Source organism: Rhinolophus sinicus, linkage group LG04 (assembly GCF_036562045.2).
Source record: "Rhinolophus sinicus isolate RSC01 linkage group LG04, ASM3656204v1, whole genome shotgun sequence".
Taxonomy (NCBI): Eukaryota; Metazoa; Chordata; class Mammalia; order Chiroptera; family Rhinolophidae; genus Rhinolophus; species Rhinolophus sinicus.
In genome coordinates this window covers 84,609,103-84,632,396 of record NC_133754.1, presented here as the reverse complement: position 1 = coordinate 84,632,396, position 23,294 = coordinate 84,609,103, and the positions used below count along the sequence as shown (strand labels likewise).

Sequence of the window (23,294 nt, the reverse complement as noted above, 5' to 3'; positions counted from 1 at the left end):
GCCAAGTGTGTTCACAGACCAGCGTAGTATTTGCATTCCTTCCTCAACGTCTGTCCACAGCATGAGACATGACCTAGTGCAGAGAAAAATATCTTAACTCTTACCCCCAAATTGGTCTATTTTTCCAGTAATTAACATGTAAAAACTTCATGTTAATGGGACCAGTGCAAGGTATGATTATAAAGAAATGAGACTAGTGTTTGTAATACAGCTAAGTTTCTGAAACATAGACGTGTGATTTTGTAGATACCATTAGCCTAATAATAACAACATCAGCTAATACTAATTGAGGTAAGCACTTGGCATGTGTCATCTCATTTAATTTTCACAGCAGCCCTGTAAATGTAGGACCATGAATGCATTCGGAAGCTACTTGAGTGCCTTCTTGGTGGTGGAGCTGTGAGCATACAGTGTACAAGAAGACAGACCAGGTGTCTGAGCTCGTGCCGCTTACAGTGTAGTGGGCAGCCAGACACACCCCCAAGGGACCAGACATAGCAGAATCATAATTATGGTGAGAAAATGAGGTCCTGTTAGAGAGCTGCAGGCTGGGATGGGGTTATCAGGAAATGCTTCCAGAAGGAGGGGACACTTGAGACGGAATTTGGCCGCAGGGTAGTAACCTTTAGTGGGAAAAAGTCAGTGGATAGTCCTTTGTGTATCAATTTCTGTCCCGAGTGTGTATTTAGGTGGACTTGTTCTTTCCCTGGGCAGATCACAAACCACTGAAGGGGCAGAATCTGTCTAATTCCTTCTTTTGTCCCGGACTGCATGTAGCAGAAAATAGGTCCTAATAAGTGCTACTTGGCATGAATTGGTACCTGGATGGATGGATAAAAGATGTTTAAGAAGACATTGCATCTTCCCTCTGATGTTTTTGGGATGTCATCAACAAACATTCATTGACTATATCGTGTGTAGGACATCTTCAGGGGATTTGAGATTAGGAAATAAAACCGGACTTCAGCCCCTCTCCCTTTTAGGAGCCTCGGAATCTGGTCTTTAAAGCACATAAAAGGGAACGAACACCTGACAGTTAGAAACAGCCAGCAGAGCAGGTTGAACAAGCAAGTGCATATCATGTCCAGGGTACCTCTTCACCCACGTGATCCATGGAGTTTGTTGGGTCAGCGTCCCAAGAAGAACATGCTGCTGTACTGCTCGGGGTGGCCAGGCCTGCAGAGGGCTGGTGGGGGAGAGCCGGGGAGCAGGTCGCAGAGGGAGGTGTGTTCGGAGGAAAGGCAGCTCAGCGTTAGCAGAAAGCCTGGCTGCAGAGAAGCACAGCTAGTAGAGAGGAAATGTGCTGACTTGCCTTTTTCTCTAACGGTGTCATGCAGCAGCCCAGGATTTGGGTAAGTGGTCTGCAGTGCATGGGTCTTTTGTCCTCACACCCAACACCTTGCTTTTTTCCTCATGTAAGTTGTCATAGTTCAAGAACTGACTGTCTCAGCGCTGACAGACGTGCGGCTCTGCTGGACGGACCACACTTTCCTTTGGCCTCGGCCGGGTCCACCAGAGACTGGGACACAACATCATTAAATAGCAGCTGGGAGTTTTACAAGATTTACCTACTCAGTACCCCTCCCCCCACCACCCTGGAAACCATAGCTGCTTTAATGTCCTGCTGGCTATGTGAAAAACAGGACTTTATGTAACAAGCCCTGCACAGAAAACCTTTTCCTGTTCGGAAAATTTTTTTTTTAATTGTTGGCAAAGTTACGAGACAGTTCTGTTACTCCAAGAGCGACCTGAAATGTCCTCTTAGAAAAGTATGTAGTATAACATTTTGATAAGTGAGGGATTGCTGTGGGACCTTTTTGTCGTAAGTCTAAGTAGTGAGTTAGTATATGGCCCACCTGAGTGAGTGAATGCTTCTTGAATTTTTAAAAGATTTCATTATTATGTATTTTGAAGTCTTGTGAAAAATGCCTCTCGATTGCAGTTGCAGATGACCTGATCTAATTATAAATGTTGCAGAGCTGCACCACCCCTCCCCCAGCCAGTGCAGACAGCCAAGAAACTACTATCTAGGAAGATCTTCCCCCTTTATCTTTAAATGTGATAGGGACAGGAGTCCAGCTTCCTTTCCTGCAGAGATTTCGTCATTGTAGCTTATCTGTATGTCCATTGTGTTCAAAGTGCAAATGCCAGACATTCAGCGTACACAGAACATGTCTCAGTCAGAGGCCCAGGCTCCATTCGGGTCCACCCTGGGCCAGACCTGCATCGTGAAGGAGGAATTTGGATGCAGTTTGCTGGGGTTGATGGGTCCAGCAGATGAGGCTGTGGCGGGGGTGGGGGTGGGGCTGGGAGCATGGGGGAGGGGCAGTCTTGGCCTCTTTTAGGGAGTCATGTTTGTGTGTATATAAAGTCCTTCTCAAACCTTGTCTTGAGTTTGGGGACAGATCCATAGGTGGGAAGGAAGAGGCAAGTCTCGGGAACATGAGAACCCTTACTGTCATCCGCTTGACACACCTGTCTGGCATCCAGCCTGAAGGCCCTCCTACCCCCCTTCAGGGCCCGGTCTGACCCCCACTCTGTGTGTACTGACTGAAGGGCTTGTCACATGGCCATTGTGTTGCAATCCTTGGGTGGAATGTAGCAGAGGGTCAGAGGGCGTTTTGAAATGTGGACTCTTTGCCCCGACTGTCCTCACTCTGGCTTCTGTATCTCCTTTTAGAAAGGAAGAATTTTTCCCCCTGTTCTGTTTTCTACCTCTTTTTACTGAGGAACAACTTGAGCTCATGGTTTGTGTTGGAGCCCTGGCCTTGTCCTGCAGTGCAGAGGCTTGTTCTGGAGCAATGATTGGCAGTCAGACATCTGCGTCCCATGTCAATGGCATGAGGATGTGGGTGGTGTGGCTGCATCCCTGGGTGACCACAGATTCAGCCAGAGCCTTTTCGTGGTCAGGGAGAGGGACCACAGGAGTCCAGGAGCCTCAGCCAGCTGAGCCTCGCACCCCGTTGGCAAAGGACCCAGGGATGTCCGGCGGCCGTGCGCTCTGCCCTGCTCCATGGTTCCAGGACACCCAGAAACCCACTGCTGGGTGTGGGATAGGCCTTGATGACAGCTGCTGCTTACCTATGCCCTGTCCTGTGCTGGAGGCAAAAAAGCTGTAAGACAGGTCCCCCCATCTTAGGAGCCCACTTTCCTTTTCAGTATGTCTCAGGCTCTCCAGGTGCTGGCAGTCTTGCAGGGCGTCTGGTAGGGGAATCAGGCTGGGGCTTTCTTGTTTGCAGCCCGGCTTCACTGCTTCTACTGGAGCTTGAGACCGTCGCCAGTTCCTTCACTGTATGTTTTGAGTTGTGGGTTTGTCTTTGTAATACCTCTAAGCTCCTCCCCACACCCCGGTGAATAGGACGAGGGGAAGGGGGCTTAGAATGGCGGTATCTCTACCTCTAAAGTTGCCATGTGATACCTTCTTCTTGGTAACTCGTACCACGTACCAGACATTTTACATACCACATCTCATTTAATCTGTGTAACAGGCCCAAGGAGCTATTATTTCTCTGTTTTACAGATAAGGAAACTTAAGGTGCATAGCTAAGCAGTTTGATGAGGTTGTGTATCTATTGAAGAGCAGAGCCACCGGAATGCTCGGAAGAAGGTTGATTTTTCTCTACTAGCTGTCCTGGGCGTGTACCTGGCACGATTCAGTCAGGAACCTCTACTTAGTGGGTCGAAGCCTGGAGGTCGTTGAACTCGCCACTGCTTCACCCCCTCCCAGGCTGTCTTGTTGGACAGAGAGTAACCTCTGATCCAGTGTCATTGGCTTAGTTGGTGCCCACTACCGGTTATTTTTGTGAGGAAGGGGTGGTGAATAACGCTTGAATTTAAATTCTTTTCCTGGGTGGCAGTTGTACTTTCTAAAATTAAAAAAAAAAAAATAATGACCTAGTGTTTCTTACATTCACTAATATTTGCGTAATGGACTTTTAAGGGAGTAGATGAATCCAGGTCTTACTAGTTTTTAGGCTTTTAATTCTTGACTAAGAATATATGCTTCATTTCTTTGTTTTTCATAGTCAGGTGGGCCCAGTAATGTAAAATTTCTCGTGTGTGCAATGTGAAGAGAACTGGCAGTAGCTTTAGGGGTGATAGAATGGAAAGGGTTTTTGATAGCACCTTGTTGTAAAGCACTATTTGCATAGCATTGTGACTAAACAAAATTTTGGTGGTTTTAAAACCAGTTCCTATAATTTCCCTATAAAAGGCAACTGTATACAAGGAGGTGTTTATAATAATATATATTTCATTTTGTCCACTCATGAAATTAACATACAGATACTATTATAATATTTTTAAGATAAAGTACTCTTTTTTTCTGTACTAGGTTGAACTCATTTGTGTTGGGGTTAAAAACCAGTGTGACTGTACTAGCTGAAACCTGTCCTTCCATATAATATACACCTCTATTCAATTAGTAAGTTTTCTGATTGGAGAAGTACTCTATTTCTCACGTGATATTTTGCTTTACAGAATTCAATTCGTCATAATCTGTCCCTACACAGCAAGTTCATCCGTGTGCAGAATGAAGGAACTGGAAAAAGTTCGTGGTGGATGCTCAATCCCGAGGGAGGCAAGAGTGGCAAGTCGCCCAGGAGAAGAGCGGCCTCCATGGACAACAACAGTAAGTTTTCTAAGAGCCGAGGCCGAGCCGCCAAGAAAAAGGCGTCCCTCCAGTCCGGCCAGGAGGGGGCCGGGGACAGCCCGGGGTCTCAGTTCTCTAAATGGCCTGCCAGCCCCGGCTCCCACAGCAACGATGACTTTGACAACTGGAGCACGTTCCGCCCGCGCACGAGCTCCAATGCCAGTACTATCAGCGGGAGACTGTCGCCCATCATGACGGAACAGGATGACCTGGGTGATGGGGACGTGCATTCCTTGGTGTACCCACCGTCCGCCGGCAAGATCACGTCCACGCTCCCCAGCCTGTCTGAGATCAGCAATCCTGAAAACATGGAAAACCTTTTGGATAATCTCAACCTCCTCTCATCACCGACGTCATTAACGGTTTCCACGCAGTCTTCGCCCGGCTCCCTGATGCAGCAGACGCCGTGCTACTCGTTTGCGCCACCCAACACCAGTCTCAACTCGCCCAGTCCCAACTACCAGAAGTACACGTACGGCCAATCCAGCATGAGTCCTTTGCCCCAGATGTCGATGCAGACACTGCAGGACAACAAATCAAGTTACGGGGGGATGAGTCAGTATAACTGTGCACCAGGGCTCTTGAAAGAGTTACTTACTTCTGACTCTCCTCCCCATAATGACATCATGACCCCCGTGGACCCTGGGGTGGCCCAGCCCAACAGCCGTGTCCTTGGCCAGAACGTGTTGATGGGCCCCAATTCGGTCATGCCCAGCTATGGCAGCCAGGCCTCTCATAACAAAATGATGAATCCCAGCTCCCACACCCACCCTGGCCACGCTCAGCCGGCGTCTGCAGTGAACGGGCGTGCCTTGCCCCACGCAGTCAACACCATGTCCCACAGCGCGGGCATGAACCGCCTGGCCCCCGTGAAGACAGCTTTACAAGTGCCTCTGTCCCACCCCATGCAGATGAACGCCCTTGGGGGCTACTCCTTGATGGGCAGCTGCAACGGCTACGGCAGGATGGGCCTTCTCCACCAGGAGAAGCTCCCCAGTGACTTGGACGGCATGTCAATCGAGAGGTTGGACTGTGACATGGAGTCCATCATTCGGAATGACCTCATGGATGGAGATACGTTGGATTTTAATTTTGACAATGTGTTGCCCAACCAAAGCTTCCAGCACAGTGTCAAGACGACGACACACAGCTGGGTGTCAGGCTAAGAGTGAGTGAGTGAGCAGGTAAGACCATCCCAAATCTAACGGCCTTATGGAAACAGAGCTTAGAAGAGAGGAACACAGCAACTTGCCATGTGTCCTCCATGGTTAGGACTTTTTTTTTTAAGATTTTTTTTTTATTGGGGGAGGGGAACAGGACTTTACTGGGGAACAGTGTGTACTTCTAGGACTTTTTTCCAAGTCAAGTTGTCCTTTCAATCTTAGTTGTGGAGGGCGCAGCTCAGCTCCAGGTCCAGTTGCCGTTGCTAGTTGCAGGGGGCGCAGCCCACCATCCCTTGTGGGAGTCGAACCAGCAACCTTGTGGTTGAGAGGATGCACTCCAACCAACTGAGCCATCCGGGAGCTCAGCGGGAGCTCAGCTCAAGGTGCCGTGTTCAATGTTAGTTGCAGGGGGCAAAGCCCACCATCCCTTGCGGGACTTGAGGAATTGAACTGGCAACCTTGTGGTTGAGAGCCCACTGGCCCATGTGGGAATCGAACCGGCAGCCTTCGGAGTTAGGAGCATGGAGCTCCAACCGCCTGAGCCACCGGGCTGGCCCTGGTTAGGACTTTTTTTGATGTCACCTGGCTGCCCCTTGCCAAGAGGCTTCTTTTATCCTTCATTCTTCACCCTTTTTATAGCTTACAAACTTTCCTTTTGAGCTTAAACATAGACGCTTCCTCCAACTGCTTTAAAGATTTTCTTTTGACAGTTAGATGGCTACATCTTTTTAGTAGCTCTTCAATAAATGAATACATTTGATACAAATCAAATGCTGAAGGGCTTTTTAAAGTGGAATTTTACCTCAATGATTGTAGAGCTGTTTTGAGAAAGCTCCCCACCCCAAGTATGCCTACCACTCTAATATGTTAAGTTGAATTGATTTTAATTTGGCCTTATTTTTATTGTGTTTTGTTTTTTCTAGGTTACACTTAAAAGTACTTCAGATTGTCTGACAGCAGGAACTGAGAGAAGTCCAAAGATGTCCTTCACCCCACCTTTTCGTTTTCTTGATTTAAAAAAACATAACAAAAAAACGTTTCTTTTTTCCTTTCGTCAGACTTGGCAGCGAAGACACTTTTCCTGTACAGGATGTTTGCCCAGTGTTTGCAGGTTATGTGCTGCTGTAGATAAGGACTGTGCCATTGGAAACTTCATTACAATCAAGTGCCAAACTCACTACACCATATAACTGCAGAAAAGACTTTCGGATTCTGGTGTGCTTTCAAGTTTTGTATATAAGCAGTAGCTGCAGAATTGTACTTGTGTGTGTTTTGTTTTTTTAAATATCCATTTGGTCCAAGGAAAGTTTATACTCTTTTTGTAATACTGTGATGGCCTCTGTCCTTGATAAGTTAAATTTTTGTTTGTACTACCTGTGTTCTGCTGAACTGACATATCAGAGAGCCAAGCTCTCTGTTCTGCACCTCCATTGAACAGCTTTGGACCTGTTCATGTTGCCACATAATTCACATGAGAACCAATAGCCTGTTATCAATCTGCTGAATCAATGGACTTGTCAAACTCTTTTGGGGAAAAAAATAGATTAAATGCCAGCCTTGTACAGGTCTTTTCTATTTTTTTTGTTTATTTTGTTATTTGCAAATTTGTACAAACATATAAACGGTTCTAATTTCCAGATAAATGATTTTTGATGTTACTGCTGGGACTTGAGATCTTTTATGGAATAGACATTGAACTGTAATGTTTTCTTAAAACTAGAGTCTACTTTGTTATAGTATGCTTGTAAATTTGTGGAAATCCAGATATTTGAGGCGGCATCCATAATTTTCATTTTGTATTCTAACTGGATTAGTACTAATTTTGTACTTTGTGCTTAATTGGTTTGTACTCTTTGGGATGCTACTTGGTGATGTTTCTGACTAATCTTAAAATCATTGTAATTAGTACTTGCATACTCAACGTTTCTGGCCCTGTTTTGACAGGAGAGTGATGTATAGTTATGGGTATTTTGCGTTTCATGTTAAGGAGAACTCGATACACTTTTATGTATGTGTTTTAAAGAAATTTCATCTACTTCTAGTACCCTGTGAACTAAGCGTCCCGCATAGCATTGAATCTTTTGATAGAAGCCTGTCAGCTTGTCATTGCAGTTACTCCTGGGGGGCCTTGTACTGGGGAGCCTTGTAATATTTGTAGATCAGAAGGGGAGCTTTGCATCCAGAACAGTTCTCCTTTCTCAAACGGGGGGGGTTTTGATCAACAACCTTTTTGAGTTGAGCTTCAGCAAAAGTTTTCCTTCATAATTCTGTGCTCTTATTTTGGTCTAGATGGAGGTTGGTTTTGTAGCTCTGCCTTGAAGGATTATGTCAACAGTCACAGTTCATCCCTTTTTCCCTTCTGTTCTGCAGATTGCTTAGCACACTGGGGAAAGTAAGTCGAAGAGGGGAATTTTAAAATGGGACTTAAGTGATTTGTAGGCTGCTTTGGTGTTCATAAGCACAGATGGCAACCAAATGCAATGGAACTTGTTTAAAAATTGGGGAAATTAATTTGAAAATCAGCCAAGCAGCTATAAGTAGCATATTTGAATTTATTTTGAAAGCCTTTGCATAAGTTAAGAATTGCTTTAGCCTTTAGCAACCTAAACTGGAATTCCGATCATTGTTTTAATATTTTCCAATTACCTGTAACTGACAGACAAAGTTAAATTGGCTTTGTGTCCCACTTAATGCATTGGTATTTTCAAGTCATGTGGAATGCCGGAAGTCAGCACAATAAAAGGAACAGGTGCACAAAACTGCTCCTCTTGCCTTCTTGGGAAGGCTCTGATTTCGGTGTACTTGGCCCAAATCACTTTGCTTTATCTTGCCTGTGAATTGCATCGCTGTTGGCTTGGTTTTTCCTACATGTTTAACAAGAACACACGTGTTCCTGATAGATTTCCTACAGGAGGCCAGCTCTGTGCTAAGCTTCCCACTGGAACTTCTGTTTTGCAAATTCATTAAACAACCACCTCTCTAACCGTCTTGTTGGATACTCCAAAATATGTCTGGTTTTAGACACCCTAGTTCCTCTGAGCAGTGCCTCCCGCATGTGGAATAGAGCGCGTTGGTGCAGTGACCGTGGACTGTTTGTCACGCGCCGCAGCACACGGGCGTCAGCGCCCCCCTGGTTCAGTAAAGAGATAAGTACAGCTGAAGTCATTGAAATGTTACTACTTCACAGAGTGACTTTACAAAAGATGTTTCTTCCTTGAGTCTGTAAATATCTTTTTTTCCCTTCAAATTTATCTCTGTGTTAAATTCTAACATGAATCCTGGGTAGCTAGAACTCCAGTGAAAGGCACCTTGTCTATTTGAGAACATTATGTGACCTCTGGTAATTCTTTTCCTGTACGAATACTGACGTTCTGGAGTAATGAGTGTATCAGTTACTGTACATGATTGCTTTGTGAAATGTGCAAATGATATCACCTATGCAGCCTTGTTTATTTCCTCTGGTTTGTACTTTTATTAAAAGCATATTGTATTATAGAGCTATCAGATATTTTAAGTATAAAGTATTGTTTCTGTAATATAGACGTTTGGAATATATTTAGGTAATAGACGCATTACTTGGAAAGTTCTGCTTCGACAAACTGACAAAGTCTAAATTAATTAGCAAATGTTATATCCCAGTGAGCAGTAAATCAATGGGACATCCCGAGAAGAGAAGGACACTTAAAAATGGAAACTGTTCTCCAAAGGTATTTATACAATTGGGACTTACTTGTTCAACTGCTGTGGATATGCCCCCCTCCCACCCCCCCACCCCCGAAATTCTTATATTCAGTTCTTAAGGGTTTTTAATTTACAACTGACTTTTAAATGAGAAGTTTATCTTGTGATTTTAGTTTGGGAGTAATCATTCAGTAAAAAATGCAGTGTGGTTTATGCAAACAAAACCTCCTAGCGTGACTCTTGGCTTCCTGTTTGAGGGTGGTGCGCAGCCTGGCGTTGTGGTGGGTGTGGCCACGTACCACGTAAGTTCTGTCCGGACGTAGTCACGCCCGCCTGCATTTTGCTACTTACCGTGTTTCCCCGAAAATAAGACCTAGCCAGAGCATCAGCTCTACTGCGTCTTTTGGAGGAAAAATTAATATAAGACCCGGTTTTATTTTACTATAATATAAGACCTGGTCTTATGTTAATTTTTGCTCCAAAAGACTCAGTAGAGCTGATGGTCCGGCTAGGCCTTATTTTCGGGGAAACACGGTAGTAACAGTGCAGATTCCACGTTCCTATTCCAGTACTCCCTGAGAAGTGCCTGATGATGCTGATGTATTTACAGACACAACAATCTTTGATGTTATTGTATAAAAGCCATAAATGTACATAAATTACGTTTAAATGGTTTGGTGTCTTTCTTTTCTAATTGTACAGAATGAACTCTATTAGGAATTTTTTTTTTTTAAATGTTTACTGTCACTTGGGTTAAACCTTGTCAGCCACAGTGCCATGGTTTATTCAAATCTGGTGATTCCTCTGGAGGGTGTGAGGTTCAGTCTCTCTGACCAGACCATAGCCCCCTGGAGTTAAAAACAAGTAAAATCTCTGATAACAAACACCCCCAAGTGTGGGTACTGCATCTTCGGCATGTCTGAAGGCACCGGCTGGTACAGTCATAAACTAGATAGTTAAGTGTCAGGTCAGAGCAGACCGGGCTGAAGGTAGCAAGTTAGGAGGGTCCTGGCCAAGAGGTCACCGAGCAGGCCTTGGGTGGTGTAGAGGGAGCATTGGTTTTCAGGGCCATAGGTGCTGCGGTCACCACGTTACACACGCTGAAGGAGGGCCATTGCATCCTCATTTAAGTGGCTGCACATTGGAGGTTTATGTTTGCTTTTTTCATAGAATGCCTTGAAGAATGAGCTAGGGTTAGATTAATAGCGATTAAAATGCTTATTTAAACCAGGAAAAAGGCCAGTCCCTCCTTGCTTCTGACTCTTTTACCAGGCACGTGAGTGTCCAAATGAGTTGGAGAAACAACAAGGAAATAGGTTATTCTAATGTTAGTCTTTCTAGATCCTAGGTCAGTGTAGCTTTCAGGGTTTGCCTGCGTCCCTGCCGACAATGGAATCCTTTCTTTAAAAGACGTGATGATCAGCTGCCCCAAGTGTAGAACTGATGAAACCATTTACTCCCAGATCCTGGGGTTTATGCACAGAGCACTTTGAAAACTGTTCATCTAGTCTAAGTGCAGAAAAACACCTTGACTGTACTGCCAGGACGCACACCAGCAGGCTGCTTTTGTAACGCTTTGATACACACAGAATCATGCATCTAATGTCATTTATTGAGACCAGTTCCCAAGTTTCACATAACCTGATAAGAGGAAGCAACACAGGAACGTTTCCATGGTAGATCTCATGTGTGGAGATTAAGGAAGAGGGAGAGACTTCCTTCCTGGGACAGTATCTAGGCCCCTGCTGTGACAGGAGAGCTGAAGGTAGAGTCAGGGTGTGTACCTAGGACTGTTTCTTGACCTGTGAACCAGCCACACCGTAGGACTTTGCCTTGGCAGTTGTTTTCTCCACGCTTAGCTGACCTCTAACCATGGTTCTCGTTAAACTTAGAGCAGTTGGTGTGGTTAGGTAAGTGGAAGGCTGTTCCAAGAGATAGACCGCAGTAAGTGGCAGTGGTAGCCACTGTCACAGACATTGCAACTTGTATCACGTGTTAGTATTCCTTCTGGGGCCGTGAGCCTGCAGCCGGGCTGGGCCTCTAAAATGAGGGTGTGTCCCTGGGAAGTTTCCTTACTCTAATTTGCTATTTCATTATTTTGCTGTAAGAAATTGTAACTGGCAATAACTTAAATACATGAACTCGGGATGTTTTCCAGTGTAAGTAACTGGCAAATGAGTGGAAAGGGAGGCGTATGCTGGTGTGAAGGAAGGAGGAAGACAGGTAGTCCTGGGTGGTGGTAGGAAACCGGTGTGAAGTGGAGACAGCTGAGGTATGAGCAGCAGGTCTCGCGTCCTTTGACTGGAGGAAGCTACGGAGGGGCGTGGGCATATGGAAGTTAAAAAGAGGACTTGCAAGTGTTCACGTGGCTGGGAGAGGTGGCTTTCTGTGTAGACGCCTCACTTTGGCAATGATGTGGCTGTGAGAGGAGGAAGCAGCCATAATGAGAAGGCATTCATTCACCTGTTACAGGAAGAAGGAAAAGGAGATTGGGGCCAACTTTCTTAGGCCAACGCCTCTTAGCTTGACTAGTAGCAGGGCAGTCTCCCCCTTACCCTCCATACCCCCCTCCCCTGCCCCCTGTGAACTCAAAAGCTAAATGAAATTTCTTGGCATTAGCACCTTTATCATGTCCACGTCTTCCAAAAGTGAAAGACTCGTTTGCCCTGAAAGCCACTGGTGGACAGTAGAGATTTACATCCTCCAAGAAGAGAGCGCGCCTGTTGTTTATTGTTTACGTCTCATTCCTTCCCCATGAGCTCCAGTCCCTGACAAGAAAGTTTCAGAATTCACATAAAACTTAAAAATTGTTTCCTAGGATGGTCGCCTAGGAGCCATGTGGGATTCCCATACTTGCTAAAGTTTCTGCACACACACTTGGGGTTTTAAGATGACTAAAATTGCTGCCCCGGTGAGATGACCTTAGACGAGACAGCTGCTTAGAATAGGGCCTACAGTGAACCTTTTCCACCAGGTTTCTCTCTGATGAATTGAGTTAGAGGGGAGATCCATTTGCATTTTCGTGCTTGGTTCTGGAATAAGCCAGAGATGCCCACTGCTTAGTTCATGCTGGTGGCAGGGGTATTTCGGGTGCTGGCAAAGCCGTAAGCTCTTCTGATGCTGGGGCAGTGATACCCATGGACAAGGGAAGCCGAGGATACCTTATGCTACCTGCCTCACAGGTTTGATGTGAGGATTAGAGGATGAAGTAATGTCTACAATTGGCATCGTGTGTACAGGTGAGTTGGTGTCATCATAGGTGACAGTAACCCCTGGGGATTTGTTTCCTTTGTGGAGCTCCTGGGCAGTCAGCATTTCCCCACAGGATAAGTGGGAGAGCTGCTTGGTTCACGTCCATTGCTTTTCTGCATTCCTATGTGCAGCCCGCCATCTCTTAGGCCTCGGAGCTCGTAGACAGTTTGCCAGACCAAACTCGAAGAGAGTCAGTAGGCCTCCTTTTTCGTGGCAACTCTAGAAGTACTTAGTAAGTTGTTATGTGCCCAATGCAAACTAGTGTTTATTTCCCAAGAGGTTCTCAGTGGACCCACACTAAGAAAAGGGAGACATTTTAGACTGTGACATTAGGTCATGTTTACCCAGTAGACTGTGAAGGGTGCCAACTCCATGTGCCCTTTTTAGGCTGACCTATAAGATAGGGGGAGAGGAAAAGACTCATGCTGAGGGGGCCACAGTGGTGTTGGAGCCTGATCGTCCAATTCATAAGAACTGATGGGTAATTTTGCAGGAATTTTGTGAGCTGATTTTAAATACCACCATTATTTACAATTAGATAAATTTGCTATGAAGTTATATTAAAAAATCAAAGGTAGTAAATGCTGAAAAGTGATCACATCCTAATGTACTACGTTTTGCTCTTGAGGTATTTATGTTGGTTGTATCTCTGGGACAGCTGGACAGTTAAGCCCTCACTTAAACATCCTTGATGGGTTTTGCAACTTTAAATGACATGTAACAACCAGTTTTACCACAGGCTAATTGATACAAGCAAGAGTTAAGTTCCTACGGCATCTTATCGACATTATAATGAAGTATTCGCGGACCTGCTGTATAATGCTGTGCTACTGTTTGTGCTGAAGCTGAACAGCTTCAGTTTAACAAATAGAGTTTGTACAGGGTGAGAAATAGTTTGACAGTAAGTCACATCGGTTAAAGTTATTGAGAAAATAAATGTACTGAGAAAGGAGTTAGTGAGTGAATTGGGGTGCAAGTCCATTTGTCAAATCCTGGCTGCATTGCCACCGCCTCCATATGTTGGCTACAGATAAAGGAGTTTAGCAAAACTCGTTGAGCGCATTCTCTGAACATCAGTTGGCCTGGTAGAATTCACAGAGAGTATTGTCTGTTACCTGTAAGCTGTATGCCGCACATCCTTTGTAACAGTACATTTAAAATAAAGGCGTGTGCATATGGACAGGCATGCATTGCTTCCCCACGGAGGAGGTTAAACGTTTACCAGCGCAGCACGGACTGGGTGTCATGGAGGCATTAAGGGACTAGTGGTTTGGGTGATGGAGAACAGGTGGAATGGGAATAGGAGTGAGAGGACAGGAAGTTGGTGCAAGGTCCAGGGTGTGGTCATGGTAGCAGTGAGGTCCGGGGCCCTGGAGTGGATGAGGCCCGGGGAAGATAAGGTCTGAAGATGGCATGGGCCATGCACACTGCATTTCAGAGCCAACGAAAGGGTCAGCGGGATGGGGCGTGGAGAGGAAGTCTCCAAGGCTTAACGGGGAGAAACCAGGAGGCAGGTCACAGGTAGATGTCAGTGACTAGGAAGGGTGCACCGTGAAGGAGCTGGATGCCCTGAGCATGAACAGGTTTTTTTTAGACATGAAGGAAGAAGGCAAAGATTCTGGAGTTGGAAAAGGAATGAGAAGGAGGCCAGTTCAACTTGCGAGACTCCTCGTGGTTTGTCAAATGGAAGTAGTTACACCTATTTACTGGAGTTCTTGGGGGAATAAACGACCTAAGTTAAGACCCTATCTCAATACCTGGCCCATAGAAAGGGCTCAAAAAATAGGGGTGACCAAACAAATTGTGTCCAGCATAATTATTACCGTGTTTCCCCGAAAATAAGACCTAGCTGGACCATCGGCTCGAATGTGTCTTTTGGAGCAAAAATTAATGTAAGACCCGGTCTTATTTTAGTATAAGACTGGGTCTTTATAATATGTAACAATATAATAAAATATATAATACCAGGTATAATATAATACCGGGTCTTATATTGATTTTTGCTCCAAAAGATGCATTAGAGCTGATGGCCTGGCTGGGTCTTATTTTCGAGGAAATACGGTAGTAGATGCTCTTGTCACTCTGAAGTGTTTGGGTTTGGCTGGTTAATGTTATGTTCACCTTATCAGCAAATGATTGCTTTTCAGTTAATTACTTCCTAGAGCCCTCCATTCTCAGTGGACATCCCAAGAGCCCCCAGTGGGTGAGAGAACTCGCCCTGCCCGCCCCCCGCACCCCCAAGCTGTCTCTTGCTGGAGGGTTATTCTCCTAAAGGAATGTTAGCCTGTGTCTAAATAGCATGCAGTTTTATCTGTGGCATACAAGGTTCTTCCCAACCTACCATTGCCTTCTCTTCCACCTCATGTACCAGTCACACCCGACAGCCATTCCCTTTCATGCTTCCAGCCTTTTCATGTGCTGGAAATTTTGTTTGGAATGCCTTTCTCTTCCTTTCCTTGCCAACAAGGTACAGCTCAACACCTTCCTCTCCCCTTCAAGCCCACTCCAGCCTCTTGTATTGGAGTATTTACTTGCACAGATGGGCTAGATGAATTTCAGGCCTTCTTTTCTAAATATGGGCGTGTGGCTGTTTAGCTCTAGCTAAAAATTATCACTAGTCCTCCCAAGGTTGGCCGTCTGGCCATCCTACCTGAGAAGTTCAGAGCCAGGCCTGACAAATTGGGGTCATCACCAAACTCCCAGTGAGCCTAAAGCAACTGGCCAGTGCACTTGACAACTGGACACAGCCGAAGGCATTCCTCTTTGGCGAGCCAGTCTGTGCCTGCCAACATTCCAACAAATTAAAAGCAGACCAAGAAGCCCAAGGTATTTTGACAAGTCTGGAGCTGCTGTTCACTTTCTTCAACCAAGGAAAGTTCAAAGGCAAGAGGGGGGATATGACCAAAGGCTTTCCTTCCAACTAGTCCCTCATCGGACTGCATAATCCTCTCTCTGTAAAGCTTTTCTCTGGGCTCAGGGGCCAGAACCAGGTCCTTTGACTTAGCACCCACCTCCAAAATTAACAAGACTGAAATGCCAGCTTACCTCCCAGAAGGGTTTCATGTCTATAGAAACAGGTTGTGCCAACCTAGGAACAGCTGTAGTTGCTCAGTCCAAAAAAAAAAAAGGCAGCTGATCACCCTTAGGTAGTTGCTGATTAGGTTTCACAGAATGTCACCTGAGATAGACATAAACTCTGTCATTTGTAATTTTTGCCTTAATGTTATGTCATTGGGTTGTCTCCACTTATCCTCTCCCAAATGGAATTGGATAAAATAGGTGGATTTTGCATTCTGGTGATTAACATTTTGAAATTAATTTGAAATATTCAAATATTTGTTAAAATAAAATATTATTTTGAAAGGGAGGTAATTATTCTCCAAGTCAAAAATGTTTTCTATGTCAGTTCACCACACCTACCAAAACAATGACTTGGTAAAAAGGAGACATTTTCTGAAGTCACGCAGTTCTGCTTAGAAATTCTTGTGAAGTTGTGCTGAAACATACCCCGAATAGAAAATTTCATTTATTCTTATAAATGTATCTTGAGATCTCAAAAGTTCTTAGAGCCCTATGGACTATATTTTAAATTAGTATTGTCTTTAAGGTTCCCATTCCCTTCCAACTCCCTTCCTTTTTCTTAATTGGTATTCCATTAGAAGCATGAATAATTTTCAAAACCCTGGATGGCTGGAAGCATTTAACAGCTGTATGGAATCTCATGTAACCATCATGTGCCTTTTTTTGGAAACAACAATTGTCCTTGTCTTTTGTAAGAAAATCACATGATTAAAAAAATAGATGACGAGCAATAATTCTGTTGTCACTTGGTTACTGGCAGGAATAGGGATAGGGAGGAAGACATAAGAAAAATGCATTCTTGGATCCCTTAGCCACATCAATCTGCAAACCTTTCTGGAGTAAATAATTTCCTTTGTCGTTTCTGAGTAGCTTAAAAAAGGCTTCGGAATGTTTCCAGGACTGGGCATTCTGTTGTGTAATACTTTTGGAGTCTGAGTTACCTTTCTTTCCTCAAAGAGTTGGCTCAAAACCCAGCCATCTTCCTACTGCTGGATCTGAGTGTTGGAGAAACTGATATGAATTGAATGAATGAAAATTCTTTAATATGGACAATAATATTCCCTCTGGGATTAGAATTTCTTAATATACTTGACAGCAAAAAGAAGTTTGAATCAGCTTTGTATCTCAAAGACCTAAGTTTGAAATGAAGTTTGCCTGTCTCAGATGTCCCTGCCCGAGGAGAGGGCTTGCCAGCATTGGTGAGAAGAAGGCCTCCTGTCACTTTATTTAGAGTCCTGAGATTAAATGTCTCAAATATGAAATATTTGAAAGTAGCAGGGCTGGTCTTTGACCATCACAAAGAAAGTGTTGGAATTGAGTATTTCTCTATGAAATGAGCCAATGCTTTTTCCAGGACAGTTCTCAGACTTGTTTGTGGAGGAAAAACTGTGATTAAGAAAAGTAGATGGGCTAAATAGGAAAGGCTTTTTATTCAAAAGGATTTGTGATTTTAGTAGCACTTTGCATGTGTAATACCTCTCATTAAGAGATACCAAGCATTTGCCCATGCTAGTTCCTCAGCCCCCCTTGAATTAAAAAGAGCAGAGCAGACCCACCCTCGAGGACCACAGATGAGGGCAAATGTCCCCTGGGGGGGGGATCACTTCCTGGAGACCCTAGGAAACTTGCTGAAGTTCAACACAGTGTTTTTCAAAGTGTGAGCTACTGATGATGGGCAACAGAATTATTTGGGAAAATTTTAACAATGCAAATTCCAGGTCGCCTCCCCAGACTTACTGGTTCAGAATCTGGGATTTGGGGGCTGGGGGTGTGTGTGATGGCTGAGAAATCTGCATTTTTAACTATTCCAGGTGAGTTTTATGGACACTCAAGTTTGAGAACCACCAGCAGTCTGTGGAGGAGCTGTAACGTTTACTGTTATTCATTCAACAATTAAATACCTACTGAGCACCACCTGTGTATTAGGTGCTCTGCAGAGTGCTAGGGATTCCCTGTGTGAACAGGACAGACACGTCATCTGCCCTCCTGAGGCTTTCAGTTTCCTACTCTCTTCAGACGTGTAGTGAGATTTACCAGAAAGAGGCCATGAAGTATTCTTTAAAATTAGGCTACTTGGATCAGATAAACACTGGGCTGATAACGGGCTCTGAAACTAAAATGTCCATCATCCATCAGAGGCTTTTACCTACGTACCTAACCTGCTGTGGGTGCGGAGGAAACTGGTTGAACAGTGTGACCTCCTGTCCTCTAGGTGCTTACAAATCAAGGCCTGTGTGTCCTTTCGCCAGCTCAATCCCTGAATAACACTTTGGAGCTGCACTAAAGCAGCTTGAGCCAAGAGGCAGACCTGGAAGCAGTCTGTTTCATCCGTAGTGACCAAATGGCTGAGCTAAATGCATCCAGGTCTGAGGAAAATAACTCAGTCCGTGAAAGGTCTGTTTTCCATTGGAAATGAGGCTTTAAACATTTATTTTATCTTACTTTATTTTATAGCTGCAGGAGAGAAGCAGCTCATCTTGCAAGATCTTTGAGGAATTATAAGCTGGACCCAATTGTTCCACTGAGATGAGCTCACCGTATGGAACTGTGTGGTCCAGGCTGGGCGTATGGCCTTGCCCCGGGCCAAGCCGGCTGCAGCTCCAGGGTAGGGAGCCTTGCTTCCAACCCAGAGCAGCAGCCAGTCTGAGCCGCCCTGAGGCCGGGCCAGACACTCCACGATGATAAAGCATTGACACTTCGTTTGGGTGGTGTCCTCAGGCTCAGAGCTCTGTTCCACACTAAGAAACTTTCTGGATCACCGGGAGTCACTGCCCCTGTGGCCTGGATGTTTTCTGTTTTGTTTGATAAGTGACCCTCCAACCTCTGCTGCAAAAAGCACCATATCCAATTCCATCTGATCTTTTCTGATGACTCGGTCATCACAGGAATATCTGTGATTGAGTCAAGTTGGTGTCCAGAGATGGCCTCAGGGCTGTGGAGGTGGGTCTCCTTGGTGAACACTTCATCCCTGTCTCTTTCCCTCCTCCTTTCCCTCCCTCTCTTCTTCCCTCCCTCCCTTCTCTCTCACCAGCTTTTATCATGGAAAACTTTAAACAGAAGGAAAATAGGAAGAATTAAAAAGTATAATGGGCCTCCACATATTCATCACCCAGGTTAAATAACTACCAACTCATGGACAAACTGTTCGTATATATATTAGCCCTTAACACTGGCTTATTTGAAGAAAACCCCAGATATATAATTTCACCTGTTTAAAAAATATACATATGAGTGTATATACATGTAAAATTATGCAGATAAAAATCCTTTCAAGTTTTAAATATTTTTTTAAAATAAATTTTATTGAGGAGTGTTGGGGACCAGTGTGTTTCTCCAGGGCCCATCAGCTCCAAGTCGTTGTCCTTCAATCTCAGTTGCAGGGGGCACAGCCCACCATTGCATGTGGGAGGGAATTGAACCAGCAACCTTGTTAAGAGCTCGCACTCTAACCAACTGAGCCATCTGGCTGCCCCTCAAGTTTTAAATATTTTTATTGACCTATAATTTACATGCATTCAGGTCCTCAGAATGTAAGTACCATTCATCAATTTGACTGCATATCAAGACTCAGCGTGTTTTTGTCATCTCATCCTTTGTGTTCCTTCTCAGTCCCCTGCATTGAGAAGTAACTATTGATCTGGATATGCCAGTTGGTTGTTCCATTCTTCTGTTGTTGGCTATCGGGGCTGTTTCCAGTTTTTGACTAGTATGAGTAAAGCTGCTATAAATATTCTGGTACAAGGTTTTCTTTTTGTGTGTGTGTGTGTGTGGATATGTATTTTTATTTCTCTCTAGTAAATACCTCTCGAGGTGTGGGATTGCAGGATCGCGATATATTTAACTTTTTAAGAAAATGCCAAATGTTTTTCCAGAGTGTTTGTCCCATTTTACACTGCCAACCAGCAACGTATGAGACTTCTGTTTGTTCCGCATTCCATCCAAAATTTAGTATTTTTCATCTTTTTAATTTTAGCAATTCTGGTGTATGTAGTGGTATTTCATTATGATTTTAATTTACATTTCTCTGACGATTAATGATGGTGAATCCTTTTTCATGTACTTATTGGATATTTGTATATCTTCTTATGTGAAGTGTCTATTCAACTATTTTATCTATTTTTTAATTGGATTGTCTATTATTGAGTTGTAGGAAGTCTTTATATATTATGGATACAACATATAGGTTTCTCTCTCTCTCTCTCCCTCTCTAGATATAGCTGTTGCACATATTTTCTTCCAATCTGCTATTTTTTTTTAAAGCTTTATTGGGATATAATTCACATACCATACAATTCACCTATTTAAAGTGTATAATTCAATGGATTTTAGTCACAGAGCAACAACACCGCAATCAATTGTAGAACATTTTCATCACCTCAATAAGAAACCCTGTGTCCTTTAGCACCCCTATAACCCCCCACTCCAGCCCTAAGTAACCACTAATCTACTTTCTGTCTCTCTGTATTTCCCTATTGTAGACTTTCATATGAATGGAATCATAATATGTGGTCTTTCGTGACTAGCTTCTTTTACTTAGCTTAATCTTTTCAAGATACATGCATGCCCTACCCTGTAGCAGTACTTCATTTTTAAAAGACTTTTTAAATTAAAATATAGCTAACATACAATTTTATATTAGTTTCAGGTTAACCATAGTTATTCAACATTTATATACCGAAAGAAGTGATCACCACGGTAAGTCCAGGAACCATCTGACACAGTACCAAGCTGTCACAATATTATTGACTGTATTCTCTATGCTGTACATTACCTCCCCATGACTTGTTTTATACCTGGAATTGTGGAACCCTTCACATTCCCCTTCACTTTCTCCCTGCTTTTTAAATTTTTCAATTACAATTGACATTCAATATTATTTTATGTTAAGTTCAGGTGTACAACAAAGTGGTTAGACATTTATATGATTTAAGAAGTGATCCCCCTGACTAGTCTAGTACCCACCTGGCACTATACATAGTTATTACCATATTATTGACTATATTCCCTGTTCTTTAATTTACATCCCCATGACTATTTTGTAACTACCAATTTCTACTTCTTAATCCCTTCACCTTTTTCACCCTGCCTCCTCCCCTTCTAATCAATCTATCACTCCAACAAATCTAGTACCCATCTGACAACATACATAGTTATTAAATATTAATGACTATATTCCTTATGCTATACCCTACATCCCCACGATTACTTTGTAACAACCAATTTGTACTTCTTAATCCCTTCTCCTTTTTCACTGACCCCCCAAAAAAAATCTGGCAGCCACAAATATGTTCTCTGTATCTATGAGTTTGCTTCTGTTTGTTTATTTTGTTCTTTAGGTTCCACATATAAGCAAAATCACATTGCATCTGTCTTTCTCTGTCTTACACTCCACTCAGCAGAGTACCCTCCAGGTCCATCCATGCCCCTGCAGATGGCAAGAACCCATTCCATTCCATGGCCAAGAAATATTCCATTGTAAATATGTACCACCTCCTCTTTATCCGTTCATCCATTGATGGACACCCAGGCTGCCCCCACATCTTGGCCATTATAAACAATGCTGCAATGAACATATGGGTGCACATGTGCCCTCAAAGTATTGTTTTGTTTCCTCATTTTGGCTGTTTTTCTGTTTGTTTCTATGTATTAGGTAGATCTTCTATGTCTCCCAGTCTTGGTTGGGTGGCCATATGTAGTCGGTGCCCTGTGGAGCCCTGGCACAGTCTCCCTGGTCACCTGCTCTGAGTGCTCCAGGAGTGCCCCTTGTGTGGGTTGTGTTATATTTGAGCCTTGACTGCTGTTGGCACATCAGTAGGTAGGATTGACTCTCAGGCTGAGTGGCTGTGGGGTTTGGCCATGTACACAGCTTACAGGGTGCTGTGTGGGGGTCTTACCCCACTAAGTGGGATTTTCCCCAGAGGGCTCTGGTGCCTGTTGAGGCCACCCTTTGGGTGTGCCACTTGTGGGCTAATTGGGTGATGCTGTGCTGTGGGCTGAAGCCATCCTCCAAGTATGTTGGTTCTGGGGCCTTTTGAGAAGAGCTCCAGGGCAGGCCCAGGTTACCTACATCCTGTGACTGGCCAGGGGCAGCTGGTAGGAGCAACAAAGTGATCTGTGGTGTTCCCTGCTTGTGCTAACCCTGGAGGCACGTGGGAGAGGCCATGCTGCGAACGAGGATGTCTGCCACAAGTAACGGGCCTGTGGTAGCTCTGCAAACAGCCAGGACACCCTGAGGCCTGCTGCCACCTGCCTGTTCCCTTAAGGTTCAGCCACTGATAAAGCCCTGTGTGGTACATAATTTGTGAGGCAGGGTCTCAGGGAGTCAGTAGACTGGGAAGAGTTGTGGTCAACAGGTTAATGTAGACTCTGGTTTGGTGCCAATGCTGAGCTTGGAGCTGCTTAGCAAAAGTCTCAGAGCACACCAAGGACAGCTGCAACCTGCCTGGGTCCTGTGGGCTCCAATAGTTTTTTAAGAAAGAGAGCAATGGGAGCAGGGCTGGCTGCTCTTGGAGAAAGTACCTCAGGTGTTGGGCGAGTTGGGTGGGGTGGGGTCTCAGGGAGTCAGCAGGGTGGAGCAGCAGCGCTCACCAGGCCAATCAGATTCAGATTTGTCCTGTGGGGGAGGGCTCAACACAGTAAAGATGGCTTCTATCTGCCCGGTTACACGGGAGAAGGACCCCACACAGGGAAAATGCTGACTGTCCCCCAGTTTTCGCTTTGAAGCCACATCCCTCAGTCTGCCCTCAGTATGTCTCCGACACACCCCAAGTTACTGTCCCTTTGGCGGAGCCAAGGTGAGTGCCTGCGAGTGAGAGAGTCTGTGTGTGGGCCCTTTAAGAGGACGCCTGGGTTTCCAGCAGCCTTTGGTCCCACCTGGATGGTCTGTTTTTCACAGCCAGAAGTTGTGGGGGCTTCTTCTCTCGCCACCAGTACTATGCGCTGGGGAGACTGGTGTGGGGGTTGGGTCTGTCACTCCTCTGAGGGCAACCTGTGGGGCCAATGGATCTGGTTTTCAATTGCCACATGGAGGTTTGCAGCTAGCTAATTTTGTGTCTCCACCACTCCTATAAGTCTCAACATAGCTTCTTAAATCCTTAGTTATAAAATTTCCGTTCATCCAGACTTTAGATGGTTCTCCAGGTTGATTGTTCTATAATTTAGTTGTAATTCTAATGTGGTAATGGAAGGAAGCAGGCACAGTGTTTATCTACTCTGCCATCTTGGATATCTCCCTATCTGTTTCCATGGCAGTGTCTTTTGATGAACAGTAATTTTAAGGTTTGATGAAGTCCAATTTATTAATTTTTCCTTTTATGGTTTGTGCGTTCTATGCCTTCACCAATAATTCTTTACTTACACTTGTATTCACTTATGTTTACTTCTAATCACTTTGTTGTATATATGTGGAATCAGCAACTACAGCAAAAACATAAGCACAATACAATCATCACATATGAAGAATAAAA

The 23,294-nt window shown here is 44.4% G+C and overlaps 1 protein-coding gene across 1 annotated transcript in view; it reads left to right on the top strand.

Moving 5' to 3' along the window:
- The window catches only part of FOXO1 (forkhead box O1), an 89,032-nt gene extending 78,874 nt beyond the window's left edge, over nt 1-10,158 (top strand). The window contains exons 2-3 of the mRNA XM_019749470.2: nt 4,480-5,835; nt 6,738-10,158. Coding sequence (XP_019605029.2) covers nt 4,480-5,817 — 1,338 coding nt within the window. The 3' untranslated portion in view covers nt 5,818-5,835; nt 6,738-10,158. The remainder of the gene's footprint in view (nt 1-4,479; nt 5,836-6,737) is intronic.
- Nucleotides 10,159-23,294: the final 13,136 nt, after the last annotated feature.